This window comes from Lipotes vexillifer, unplaced genomic scaffold (assembly GCF_000442215.2).
Source record: "Lipotes vexillifer unplaced genomic scaffold, Lipotes_vexillifer_v1.1 scaffold668, whole genome shotgun sequence".
Taxonomy (NCBI): Eukaryota; Metazoa; Chordata; class Mammalia; order Artiodactyla; family Lipotidae; genus Lipotes; species Lipotes vexillifer.
The window spans coordinates 56,411-71,111 of NW_006785319.1; the positions used below are offsets into that span (position 1 = coordinate 56,411).

Below are 14,701 nucleotides of genomic sequence, written 5' to 3' on the forward strand. Positions count from 1 at the left end.
TCGTGCCCCGGTCTGGGAAGATCCCACAGGCCATGGAGCGGCTGGGCCCGTGAGCCATGGCCGCTGAGCCTGCGCGTCCGGAGCCAGTGCTCCACAACGGGAGAGGCCACAACAGTGGGAGGCCCGCATACCACACACACACACACAAAAATCTACACATGGGGAGATAATTTTCAAACTACAGAAAAACAAAGATAAAGAAAAGGTCCTTAGAAGATGCCAGAGGGGGAAAAATCACCTTACCTACAGAGGAACAAAGAAAACAATTACATCCAACTTCTCAGAAACCGTGCAAACAAGAAGAGAGTGGAGTGAAATAAAGTGTTGAAAAAAAAAATTACCAACCTAGAATTCTGTACTCTGCAAAATTATCCTTCAAAAGTAAAGGAGAAATAAAGACTTTCTCAGACAAACAAAAATTGGGAGAATTCATAGCCAGTAAACCAGCCTTGTGAAAAATGTTAAAAGTTCTTTCAAGAGAAGGAAAATAATATAGGTTAGGAACTTGGATCTACATAAAGTAAAAGCACTGAATTAGAATAAGAGAAGGTAAAATAAACTTTTATTCTTCTTATTCTTAATTGATCTAAGAGGTAGCAGTTTGTTCAGAATAACAGCAACAATGTATTCAACTATCTATGTTATGGGTGTACATAGATAAAGATATATATATGTATAGATATGTATGCTTATGAATGGCAGCAATGATACAAGGAATGAGAGGAAGGAATTAGAATTATTTTATTGTAAGGTACTCACATTACTGTACTGTGAAGTGTTATAATATTATTTGAAAGCAGAGTTCGGTTAGGTATAAATGAATACTGCAAACACTATGGCAACCACCGAAAAAGTAAAAAAGAAAAAGTATAACTAATACGTTAAGAAAGGGAAGAAATGGAATCATAGGAAATGCTCAATTGAAACCAGAAAAGGAGGCAGAAAAAGAGTGGAAGAGAAAAATAGGAACAATAGCAATAAACAGAAAACAATAATAAGCATAGTAGATCCTAATCTAACTATATCAATGTCAATGTTGAACGTCAATGATCTAAATGCACCAATGACAAGACAGAGGTTGTCAGAATGGATCAAAAAGCATGACCCAACTATATGTTGTCTCACTTTAAATATAAATACACGTATAGATCAAATGTAAATGTATGGAGAAAAATACATCATGCTAACAATAACCAAAAGAAAGCAGGAGGAACTATGTTAATTTCAGACAGCTCAAACATCGAAGTAAGAAAAGTTATCAGGGATAAAGAAGGGTATTACATAATGATAAAGGGGTCAATTCTCCAAGAATACCTAACAATTCTTAACAGATACTTGCCTAACAACAGTGTATCAGGTTACATGAGCTAAAAACCAATACAACTGCAAGGAAAAGTAGATGAATCCACTATCATAGTTGGAGGTTTCAACACCTCTCCCTCAGAAATGGAGAGATCCAGCAGGCAGAAAATCAGAAAGGACATAGTTGGACTCAACACCACCACCAATCAACTTGATATAATAGATATCTGTAGATCACTTCACCCAACAACAGTAGAATACACGTCTTTCTCAAGCTCACCTGCAACAATCACCTAGATAGACAACATTCTGGGCCATAAAACACACCTTACCTAATTTAAAAGAAGTCACACAAGGTCTGCTCTGAGACCACAGTGGAATTAAACTAGAAATCAATAACAGAAAGATAACTGGAAAACAGAAAAAACATGTGGAGATTAAACACATTTCTAAATAACACATAGGTCAAAGAAGACATCTGGAGAAATTTTAAAATATTTTGAATTTAATGAAAATGAAAACACAACTTACCAAATTTGCAGGATGCAGCAAAAGCAGTGCATAGAGGGAAATTTATGAAGGCAATGAATGCATATATTAGAAAAGAAGAGAGATCTAAAATCAATCATCTAAGTTTCTACCTTAGGAAACTAGAAAAAGAGCAAATTAAATTTGCTCCGAAGTAAGCAGAAGAAAAGAAATAGTAAGAATTAGAGCAGAAATCAATAAAATTGAAAACAGGAAATCAACACAGAAAATCAATGAAACCATAAGATGTTTCTTTGAAAAGATCTATAAAACTAATAAGCCTCTAGCCAGGCTAACTAAGAAAAAAAAAGGAGAGGACACAAAATTACTAATATCTGAAATGAAAGAGGGGACATCACTACAGATCACATGGAAAGTTAAAGGATAATAAAGGAAAAGCCCACAAATTTGATAACCTAGATGAAATGAACCAATTCCTTGAAAGACACAATCTACCAAAATTCACACAAGAAGAAATACATGATGTGAGTAGATCTGTATCTACTAAAGAAATTGAATCAGTAATTAATAACCTCCCGAAACAGAAATCACCAGGCCCAGATGGGTTCCCTGGTGAATTCTATCAAACAGTTAGGGAACAAAGTATATCAAATCTCTACAATCTCTTTCAAAGCATAGAAGCATAGGGAATACTTCCTAACTCATTCTATGAGGCCAGCATTACCCTAATACCCAAACCAGCCAAAGACATCACAAGAAAAGAAAACTACAGACCAATATCTCTCATGAACATAGATGCAAAAATCCTCAACAAATTATTAGCAAACTGAATCCAAACAAGTATAAAAAGAATGATACACCAAAATCAAGTGGGATTTATCCCAGGTATGCAAGGCTGGTTCAACATTTGAAAGTCAATTAATGTAATCCATCAAATTGACAGACTAAAAAAGAAAAATCACATGATCATATCAATAGATGCAGGAGAAGCATTTCATAAAATTTAAACTCAAGCATGATAAAAACCCTCAGTAAACTAAAAATAGAGGGGAATGTTCTCAACTTGATAAAGACTGTCTCAAGAAACCTTCAGGTAACATTATACTTAATGGTGGGAAACTTGAAGCTCTCCTGCTAACATCAGGTACAAGGTAAGGATGTTGACTCTCACAACTCCTTTTCAACATCATACTGGAAGTCCTTGCTAATGCAATAAGGGAAGAAAAGGAAATATAGAGTATACAGAGTGGGAAGGAGGACATAATACTGTCTTTGTTTGCAGATGACAGGTTGTCTATGTAGAAAATACAAAAGACTCAACAAAAAACTACTGGAACTAAATCATAGCAAAGTTGTAGGGTACAAGGTTAATATATAAAAGTCAACTGCTTTCCTATCTACTAAAAATGAGTAAGTGGAGTTTGAAATTAAAAACACAGTATCATTTACATCAGCACCTTCCCAAAATGAAATACTTAGGTATAAATCTAACAAAATATATACAACGAGATCTATATGAGGAAAAACTACAAAACTGTTGAACATAACCAAAGAACTAAATAAGTGGAAAGACAGTCCATATTCCATGTTCATGGAGATAGGAAGACTCAATACTGTCAAGATGTCAGTTATTCTCAACTTGATGTGTAGATTCAATACAATCCCAATAAAAATCCCAGAAAGTTATTTTGTGGACATTGATAAGCTGATTCTAAAGTTTATATGGAAAGGCAAAAGACCCAGAATAGCCGACACAATATTGAAAGAAAAGAACAAAGTTGGAGGACTGACACTACCTGACTTTAAGACTAACAATAAAGCTACAGTAATCAACACAGTGTGGTACTGGTGAAAGAATAGACAAATAGGTCAATGGAACAGAATAGAGAGCTCAGAAATAGAATTCTATAAATATAGTTAACTGATCTTTGACAAAAGAGCAAAAGCAATACAATGTGAAAGACAGACTCTTCAACAATTGGTGCTGAAACAACCAGACATCCACATGCCCCAATATGAATATAAACACAGGCTTTATACCCTTCACAAGAAATTAACTCAAAATGAATCACAGACCTAAAAGTAAAGTACAAAACTCTAAAACTCCTAGAAGATAACATAAGACAAAATCTAGATGATCTTGGGTTTGGTGATGCCTTTTCAGACACAATACCAAAGACATGATATATGAAAAAATAATTAATAAGCTGGACTTCATTAAAATTAAAAACACCTGCTCTTTGAAAGAAAATATTAAGAGAATTAGAAGATAAGCCACAGACTTGGAGAAAATATGTGCAAAAGGCACATCTGCTGAAGGACTGTTATCCAAACTGTACAAAGAACACTTAAAATTCAACAATAAGAAAACAAACAACTTGACTTTAAAAATGGGCCAAAGACTTTTAACAGACACTTCATCAAAGAAGATAAACAGATGGCAAATAAGCATATGAAAAGATGTTCCACATCATATGTCATCAGGAAATGCAAATTAAAACAATGAGAGACCACTACACACCTAGTAGAATGGCCAAAATCCACAACACTGACAACACCAAAAGCTGGTGAGAATATGGCGTTAATAGGAACTCTCATTCATTGCTGGTGGGAATGCAAAATAATCCAGCCACTTTCGAAGACAGTTTGATGGTTTCTTACAAAACTAAACATAATCTTCGCATATAATCCAGCAATCATGCTCCTTTGTATTTATCCACAGAGGTTAAAAACATGTCCACATAAAAACCTGCATGAGGATGTTTACAGCAGCTTTATTCATAATTGCCAAAACTTGGAAGTCACCAAGATGTCCTTCAGTAGGTGAATGGATAAATAAACTGTGGTACATCCAGACAATGGAATATTATCCAGTGCTAAAAACTAAAGATAGCTCTGTCAAGCCATGAAAAGACATGGAGGAACTTTAAAAGCATATTACGAAATGAAAGAAGCCAATATGAAAAGCTGACATACTGTGTGATTCATCTATAGGACATTATGGAAAAGGTGAAACTACGAAGACAATAAGAAAGACCAGTGGTTGCTGTGGGGTTGGGGGTTGGTGGGGAGAGATGAATAGGCAGAGCGCAGAGGACTTTTAGGGCAGTGAAAATATCATGTGTGATACTTAAATGATGGGTATGAGCCATTACACATTTGTCCAACCCATAGAATGTACAACACAAGGCATGAAACCGAAGGCCAACTATGGACTTAGGGTGATTCGGATGTGTCAATGTAGGGTCATCCTTGGTAAAATGTACCATGTGGTGACAGATGTTGATAACATGGGAGACTGTGCATGTGTGGGGCAGGGGGTACATGGGAATCTGCAGCTACCTTTCCATTTTATTGTAAGCCAAACTGCTCTAAAATAACTGTTTTTTTTGAACCCATTATCTTACCTAAAATAACTGACCTTTAAGGTGCATCTAATCACTGAAAACTTCATAGTAAAATTTCAACAATATTGTTTTCTTTCATCATACAACATACATATCTGTCTCCCCCCCACGTTTTTTTTTTTTTTTTTTTGCGGTACCCGGGCCCCTCACTGTTGTGGCCTCTCCCGTTGCGGAGCACAGGCTCCGGACGCGCCCCTGCATCGGCAGGCAGACTCTCAACCACTGCGCCACCAGGGAAGCCCTCTTCCTCCCTTTTTAATACTCCAGAGGTAGGAAAGACACTTCAGCACCTACCAACAAGATGAAATCTGAATGGCTGTGGAGTCTGATTCTGGTTCCTCCAACTATTTTGCTAGTCTTCCTTTACTACAAGAGCCTCCATTTTCTTCATGTTTAGTTTAACATGGAAGCCAGAAAAACCTGATTCAATAGATAATGCATATCCTATAGTTGTATGCAGATACGATACTTAAAGTGTTATCTCCTGAAAGAGGAATCAGACTTGCAGTATGACCCCAATAGTTCAAACTAGAACTGGTGGGTGGAAGCCACAGAAAAATATTTTCCAGTAAGGGAAACGTTAGAACTGTATCAGTGGAATACATGGATTTAGTCAACAATGAGTTTCCAATCACGGTAGGTGTTCAAGAACAGGGTAAATGCCTCTTATGGGGAGTTCAAGTCTCTGTTTTCAACTGAGGCTAAAATGTAACCCATGTGGGAGAAGAGTTCACAATTACTAAAAATATGCAACAAAAATGGGTCCCCAGAATAATTCTGAAAGTTTTAAAAACTTAACTATAAATATCTCTATAGAATATAATCTGTCAATGTCAGGAAAACTGGGCTTTTTGTTTCTGTCAGGGTTGGACCCAGATTCTTGGACAATGTTGTTAGGATATGCAAGGTCAAGAATCACTGTACACAATGATGTTATTTGTTCCAGAAATTTACTTGAGTTTTATCACCTTAAAAAGCAGTTTTTCTCTACTGAATATACTGAAAAAAATGACTTTGGGTCCTTAAAAACACAGATTCTGGCTCTTCCCACTATCTCCCTTCCCCCTCCCTCACATAACTCTCACTCAATATTTCTTTGTGGAGCTCAGCCATGTCATTTTTAACAAATATTCTAAGTGATTTTTATTGTAGGTGGTCATAAAACTAAACTTTGGGAGACATTCAAAGAGAGTAGAAAAAATCAGCGCCCACTCTTTCTATTCAGGAGTTTATGAGAATGCTGCAGGACTTTATGTTCAGATGAATTCCATCTTTAAACCAAACAAACAAACATAAAAACACTGATACATTTTGGTTTTTCTTCTATCTCAGGGCCAAAAGCCAAAATGAAATTTATAGTACTTGCTGTCACCGTTGGACTAACTTTGCTGCTAGGAGTCCAAGCCATGCCTGCAAATCGCCTCTCTTGCTACAGAAAGATACTGAAAGATCGCAACTGTCACAATTTTCCAGGAGTAGCTGACCTGACAAAGATTGATGTAAACATCCAGGATCACTTCTGGGATGGGAAGGGATGTGAGATGATCTGTTACTGCAACTTCAGTGAATTGCTCTGCTGCCCAAAGTAAGGAAATGCAATCACAAAATATATTGCTGTGAAGTGTATGTACAACAACTCTTTAAGACACCTTCATAATAAGTGTGCTAAAATTAATCACCCTTTTCAGTAAAACCCTGTTCAAATATCAGCTGTTTTTTAGGATCATCACCATATGTACCGAAATGAATGTTTTCATTTAAGAGACAGAGTTTGGCAGCTTTTAGTAAAACTAAATGAGATACAGGGAATTAATAACACTCCAATCTATTAAATTCTAATTTTCCTATCTGATTTTTAACCACAAAAAAAAAAATCTTCTGGTAGCTGAAGTCACCTTCAAGGCTGACATCTTAAACTAATTTGAAAACTAATAGAAGGCTTTAGATAAAAGATCACAGTAAACAGATCAAGTAACTGGATGGAAAAGTTTGGTAATGGTGAAAGAAAAACTTTCTAGCTCTATGTATGAGTTAACCAGAAATTAACTGAATAGAGATTGTCCACTGACTTGGAAAGTAGATATATTTTAGGTATAATACAAAGGTAGATAAATAAATAAATATTTATAGCTTTTGATTTTAAAATAATCTTCTCCTGGTTATTGAGGAAGCTCAAATACTATGATCTTGGCTACTTCATATTGAAATCAGCCTTTTCAAATTACTTTCAACATACCATATTTTTCATTTTTCTAAGAAATCTGTGAGCTAGAGAGGGCAGATATAACCATCTTATCAAAGAAAGGTGTAGAGAGGTAAAATGACCACCATCCCACATAGCTAGCTAATATCAGCACTGACACTAGAACACAGGTCTTCTGATTTGGCCTGGATATTTTTTCTACCAAGCCAGTTGGTTCTTAAGTATGGTTCCCAGAACAGCAGCTTCAACATTACCTGAGTTCTTGTTAAAAACGTAGTTCATCCCTAGGCCCAGACCAAACCAATTGAATCAGAAACAATGGAGAGAAAGCACAGCAATTATGGCTTAAACCCTCCAAGTGATTCTGATGTATAATAAAATTTGAGAATCACTTGATTAAACAATGATATCAAGAACTCAAGTTAACTGATTCCATAAAATGATTTAACTTTTCCTACATAAATGAAATGCCATCTAATATTAAAATACCATGTTTACTTTTTTGTAAGACTTGAAACTAATTTATTGAAATGTACTTATTTTATGATATAATTTTGTGATTATCCATTGTTAATGGATGAGCTAGAAGTATGGATATATGAAAATAATTTCTATCTGAGTTCGGGTTACAGTTTTCCCAGTAGCAACAAATATCTAAGTATATTTCTTTTTTTTTTTGCCTATAAACAAAAATTTTATTTTGCCATTCTACTTTTTCAGTTGCATTGAATATAATTAAATACAGCACTGTATAACTTTAAGGTGTACAGCACAATGAGTTGATATACATATACAGCTGACCCTTGAACAACACACGTTTGAATTGCATGGGTCCACTTATCTGCAAATTTCTTTCACTAAACATAATACATACCACAGTACTATCCCATCTATGGTTGGTTGAATCCTCGGATGTCGAACCACAGATATGGAGGACTGACTGTAAAGTTATGCACGGATTTTCCACTGCACAGAGGCTCAGCACCCCTTACCGCTGCATTGTTCAAGGGTCAACTGTATTGTGAAATGATTACCATAATAAGTTAACACAAATCACCTCATATAGTTACAAATTTTTTTTCCTTGTGATAACCTGTAGGATCTATTCTCTTAGCAACTTTCAAATATATCATAACAGTGTTAGCTACAGTCATCATGCTGTACATTGCATGCTAAGTATATTTCTAATGAGCCATAATCATAATACTACCTTGCACATATACACAATTTTATATTATACCATGCATTTTTATTATACATCACCTTATGTGATCTTTCCAACAAGAGTGGATAGAGTTGAGTAGCCCAAAATTTCACCTTTCCCTATAAAACCTAGAAATTTACTTACTGACTTCCCAACAAATTTTTAATCTTCTGTTTCTTAGCTGTAGGTTTAAACTTCAGGGCCTATCCCCACCCATATCAGAGAAATGAATATTTTGGTATGCTTGTAAGGTTTTGAAATCACCCAATCTTTCCTTTTCTTTATAGACAAACGACAGCATAATGTCCATGGCAGATGGGGGAAAGTAGAAGAATTGATTACCTTCTTGGTCTTTGCTGCTCTTGTGGCAAAAGTCCTCCCACTCACTCTCTTTGTACTTTATTCACCTGAAAAGAATAGTCATATCTGAAATCCTGGAAATCACCGTCCATTTCTTGCTCAGAAAAGTCTAACATGTATCTTAACTTTCAGCTGGATTTAATTCACGTTCTGCTCTCTTTCAGAGATGTCTTCTTTGGACCAAAGATCTCTTTCGTGATTCCTTGCAACAATCACTGAGAATCATCCTGTATTCCAGACAACACCATTCTTAATTCCCCACAAACCACACTCTAACAGTGTAGCTGTATTTCTGGTTCCTATGCAGTGCAATAAAGCACAGATGCTATAAATTCTTACTTGCCTAAGTAAACTTGTGTTAAATTAGCAGTAATAAAAATTCCATTTAATTTTTCTCTGTGGAAATTGTTTAAAATTTTTGACTAGAAAATTTTCATCTACAAGGTGTTCACTGTGCTCAGTAAAAGAATTCTGTCCCTCAGAGGAAGAGCCATAACCCTGGCTCAAAGATGGAGAATACTTTCAGTTCTTGACAGATCATGTATACTTAATGAAAAGAACCAGAGATAAACTGAGGTTCTCGGAAGGGAAACTAGAAGTTTTCTAGTAAAAGGGGGAAAAGGGAGCCAATATTTGAGTATATACTATGTATGCCAAGTACTTTAAGCACATTTGCATTTTGCTCTCTTAAAAAAACCACAAAACCATCAAGATAAGTATTCTTAAACCCACTTTTCAGATGCTAACTCAAGTTTAAGGTATTTGCTAAAAATCAAGACAGACTTTGAAGAGAGTTCCAGTTCCAAAACACTCACATAGTTGTATCCTTAAAACTATGCTACATACCCCTGACGTGTCCATTTTTCTTGGGAATAACAAAACACATTAAACAAAACATGTAATGGATGAGAATTTAAAGTCACATGAATTTTAAAGGTAAATAAAATGGATGTCTTCAAAGCTATTTTCTGGGTGTTAGAGGCAGTTTTGGACTATGCTCCACACCTTTGGAGGTGTGCACTGACGAGTAGCCAGCAGAATTAATTTCAGAAAGTCCTTCATGCTATAAAAATTTATTAGATACTCGCTAAGTGCCAGCTGTTATTAAGATTTGGGGATGTAGTAATGAATAAGATGGACTTCTCCTCTTAGAACTTGTATTCTAACAAAACTGTATTCATTACAAATATTTATAAATGTGAAGCCTGCTGCAAAGAAGTGTAGGGTGCTATACAAAGTACTGCTGTGGGGAAACGTTTGAGAAGCACCACACCTGTAGTAAATCTAGGAGATAACCATTTTGAGTTACAGTGACATTGTTTCACTGAAATACATCCTTGGAGGTCCCTGATCTGTTTCTCAAGACCACACCCAGAACAGTTTCAGTGTTCAATAGGTGTTACTGGGCTAAACAAAACAATTTTGAGGTAATCAGAATTCAGTTCCTCTTAAAAGCTGCAAAAACATAAGTCAGAACATGTTTTCAAATAGTATGACTTCTACAAAAATGCATAAAGAAGTGGAATTGTTTTAAAAAAACTCAAATATATTGTTTTATCAACATAGTATATGATTTGATTGAGCTTTTCTTTCCTTTACTGAATTGACAGGTATTAAAGTCAAACTAACACAATAACAGAAGTCTTATATCCTTTCTGGAACAGTGCATAGAATAGGTAAATAAAGAAAATCACCAGTACATTTTCTACTTGGTATAGACTCTCTTTGAGGGAGGAAAAAAACAAGGCAATTCAACAATGGCGTTTTACTAAATATTCCCTTATTACTGCACTCAAAACATGATGAGAAAGATAGTATTTGGAAAAAAGCTAACTATTTAATAAATGGAATTTTATAGATTATTATGACTATTCTTCATATTCTCTCCTTTCTGGAAATAACTTGTAATATCAAATTGCATTACATTCTTTTAGAAATGAATGCATTATAGAAGCACACACTCTTTTTTATGTAAATTACCAAATAAATGTAAAATGTGAACGTTCACACAATGTACCTTATACAACTTTTTCTGACTTGGTCAATATGTTTTACCAAATAAATGTAAAAACATGAATGTTCACACAACTTACCTATGCAACCTTTTCTGACTTGATCAATATGTTTTTAAAAGCAAACATTTCATTCAGTCATTTAATGAACAGATCCTTTATTTTTTCAATAGCTTTTAGCTACAACAAAAGACAACTAAGCTTTTATTAAAAATGTACTATTGTGATAAACACTGTGTTTCAACTGAACGAGGTAGGTACTATCACAATCCCTGTTCTATGGACAAAAATGCCAAGGCTTAGAGATTAAGTAGCTCATATTAAGTTACATTATCAGAGCAGTAAAGCCAGGTTTTGAATGTGACAGTTTTCCTCTAGCATTTAGAGTCTTAACCACTGCTTTATTTAATAGCATCAGATAATCTATTTCCTTTTTAGGAAAGCAAACTTTTACTTGTATGCGACAAGTACATTTCAGATAGCTCATATATGTTAAATGCTTAAATGAATAACAATTTCTGTATTTTTATCTTTGACTTTCTATATTCTTGTTCTTACTATGAATTCCATGGTGCTGAGCACAAAGTTGACAGTAATACTTACTAATAGCTCATCTCTTCTTGATAAAATTTTTATTTTCCTCATCATAATCCATAGGGACTCCTTGAATATTTTTGTTTGCTGGGATTAGGTACTAATCCTAAAGGATTATTAGAGAATTGGAAGCAACATGGAGAAACAAAACAATGAGCAACAACTCTTAGAGGGAGAGGACAGGTAAGAACATTCACAGCTCATTCTGCAACCTTAACTTCCTTATAATTGCCCAGAATTCTTTCAATAATAAATTGTCTTAGCAAAGTACTGTGACAGGTACTTTTAAAATGTAAATAATCTTACCAGTAAAATACTATGGGCTTTAAAATAATTTTCCAAAAGGAAAAAATTATCAAATTCATATATTTCTAAATCATACTGCATTAACCACCTAAACCTAAACTTTTCTGTGAAAGAATTAAAGAGAAACTGATAATAGAAAAGTACAGTAAATTAACATTGAATTAGCTTCCTCAATTTACTTCTATAGAATGGCATCACCAAAATGTGCTCAACTTGGTATAGTGGTATACCTGGAGAGAAATGCATGCCATACAGGTAGCCAATATACTCTCAGAATTTTACAAATAAAAATCTATAGTAAATTTTCAACGGAAGAAGTATATGTGATCTCCATTTCCAGAGTTTTAGAAGTCAAAACATAAGTCTGTTGGGTATTATGGGTATAAAACTGACTTGAGGTCTACTTTAAATATACATTAAAGGGAATACATACACATACAATACACACACACACAAACACATATATGATAATCTAGTAGCAATTAATATGATTATTATTTGAGAACTATAGTTGACTAGGTAGACTATAAATGCAACTGGGACATGATGCATATAGTAAACTAAAGTTTATAGTATCAGCTTTTAGCTACAAAGAAATACAAGAAATATCCTAATCCCCAAAGAATAAATTCTATAGTAAACAGTACACACACTTAAAAAAATATATATGCATATAAGACATTTCTTGACACTTTTAAACTAACTCCAGTTAAATAAATAAGCAATAACAGGACAAAAATTTATTTTTGAACCACTATCACTTGCCTAGATCATAATCTGAATTTTGCTATCTAAACTATGTAAATCCATACAAATAGCAGCTAAAAGAGAGCTATACAAATATGGCTATACAAATATCAGACAATACAGATTTTAAATTAAAAAAATTGTACAAGAGACAAGGAAAGGCATTTTATAGTTAAAAGTGTCAATCCACAACAAGATATAAAAATTATAGATATATATGCACCAAACAACAGAGCCAGAAAATATATGAAGGAAACACTGACAGAACTGAAAGGAGAAATAGTTCTACAATAATAGTTAGAGGTCTCAATACTTAACTTTAAATAATGGATCGACATCTAGACAGAAGATTAAAAAGGAAACAGAGGACTTGAACAATACTCTAAACCATCTAGACCTAACAGACATATACAGAACACTTCACCCAACGATAGCAGAATACACATTCTTCTCAAGTGCACATGGAACATTCTTCAGGATAGTCTGTTAGCCCATAAAACAATTTTCCATAAATTAAAAAAACTGAAATCATACAAACTATCTTCTCTAACCATAATGGAATGAAGCTAGAAATCAATAACAGAAGATAAACAGGAAAATCCACAAATATGTGGAAATTAAACAATGCATCCCTAACAACCAATGAGCCAAAGAAGAAAGAACTAGGAAAGTCAGAAAATACTTTGAGATGAATGAAAACAAAAATAAAACATACCAAACTTATGGGGTGCAGCAAAAGAAGTACTCAGAAATTTATAGCTGCAAACATATACATTAATACAGAAGAAAGATCTCAAATCAACTGAACTTTGCACCTTAAGAAACTAGAGGGACTTTCCTGGTGGTGCAGTGGTTAAGAATCCGCCTGCCAATGCAGGGGACATGGGTTCGATCCCTGGTCCGGGAAGATCCCACATGCTGCAGAGCAACTAAGCCTGCATGCCACAACTACTGAGCCTGTGCTCTAGAGCCCGCGAGACACAACTACTGAGCCCATGTGCCACAAATACTGAAGCCCACGCACCTAGAGCCCGTGCTCCACAACAAGAGAAGCCACTGCAATGAGAAGCCTGCCCACCGCAATGAAAAGTAGCCCCACTCACCACAACTAGAGAAAGCCCGCGCGCAGCAATGAAGACCCAATGCAGCCAAAAAGAAAAAAAAAAAATCAATGAAACCAAATAAAATATCAACAAAGTTGACAAACCCTCAGCTAGACTACTGAAAAAAAAAAAACAGAGAGAGAAAGTTCATATAACTAAAACTACAAATAAAAGCAGGGATATTACAACCAACCTTACAGAAATTAAAAATATTATAAGAGAACACTATGACCAATTGTATGACAAACTGAATAAAATAGATGAAATGGACAAATTCCTAGAAACACAAAATTACCAAAGCTGATTCAAGAATAAATAGAAAACCTCAACTGCCCTATAATAAGTAAAGAGATTGAATCAATAATCAAAAATTTTCCATCAAAGAAATGTCCTGGACCAGATGGTTTTGCTAGTGAATTCAAAAAGATAAAAGATAAATTAACATCACTCCTATTCAAATTTTTCCAAAAAATAGAAAAGGAGAGAACACTTTCTAACACATTCAATGAGGCCAGCATTATCCTGATAACAAAGTCAGATAAAGACAGCAGAAGAAAATATAGAATATTCCTTATGACTATAGATGTAAAAATCTTCAATAAAATACTAACAAACCAAACCCAACAGCACACTAAAAGGATTATACACCATAACCAAGGGATATTTATCCCAGCAATGCAAGGGTGGTTCAACCAAAGAAAACAATTCAATGTAATACACTAAATTAACAGAACAAAGGGGAGGAAGACATGATTACTTCAATAGTTATAGAAAAAGTATTTGACAAAATTCAACACCGTTTCATGATTAACAAACTCAGCAGGGCTTCCCTGGTGGCGCAGTGGTTGAGAGTCCGCCTGCCGATGCAGGGGACACAGGTTCGTGGCCCGGTCCGGGAAGATCCCACAGGCCGTGGAGCGGCTGGGCCCGTGAGCCATGGCCGCTGAGCCTGCGCGTCCGGAGCCTGTGCTCCG

General features: G+C 35.0%; 1 protein-coding gene across 1 annotated transcript in view; it reads left to right on the forward strand.

Moving 5' to 3' along the window:
• Nucleotides 1-9,622, forward strand: part of SCRG1 (stimulator of chondrogenesis 1) — a 20,784-nt gene extending 11,162 nt beyond the window's left edge. Inside the window, exons 2-3 of the mRNA XM_007457362.1 lie at nt 6,531-6,783; nt 9,130-9,622. Coding sequence (XP_007457424.1) covers nt 6,545-6,783; nt 9,130-9,184 — 294 coding nt within the window. The 5' untranslated portion in view covers nt 6,531-6,544 and the 3' untranslated portion in view covers nt 9,185-9,622. The remainder of the gene's footprint in view (nt 1-6,530; nt 6,784-9,129) is intronic.
• The last annotated feature ends 5,079 nt before the right edge of the window (nt 9,623-14,701 follow it).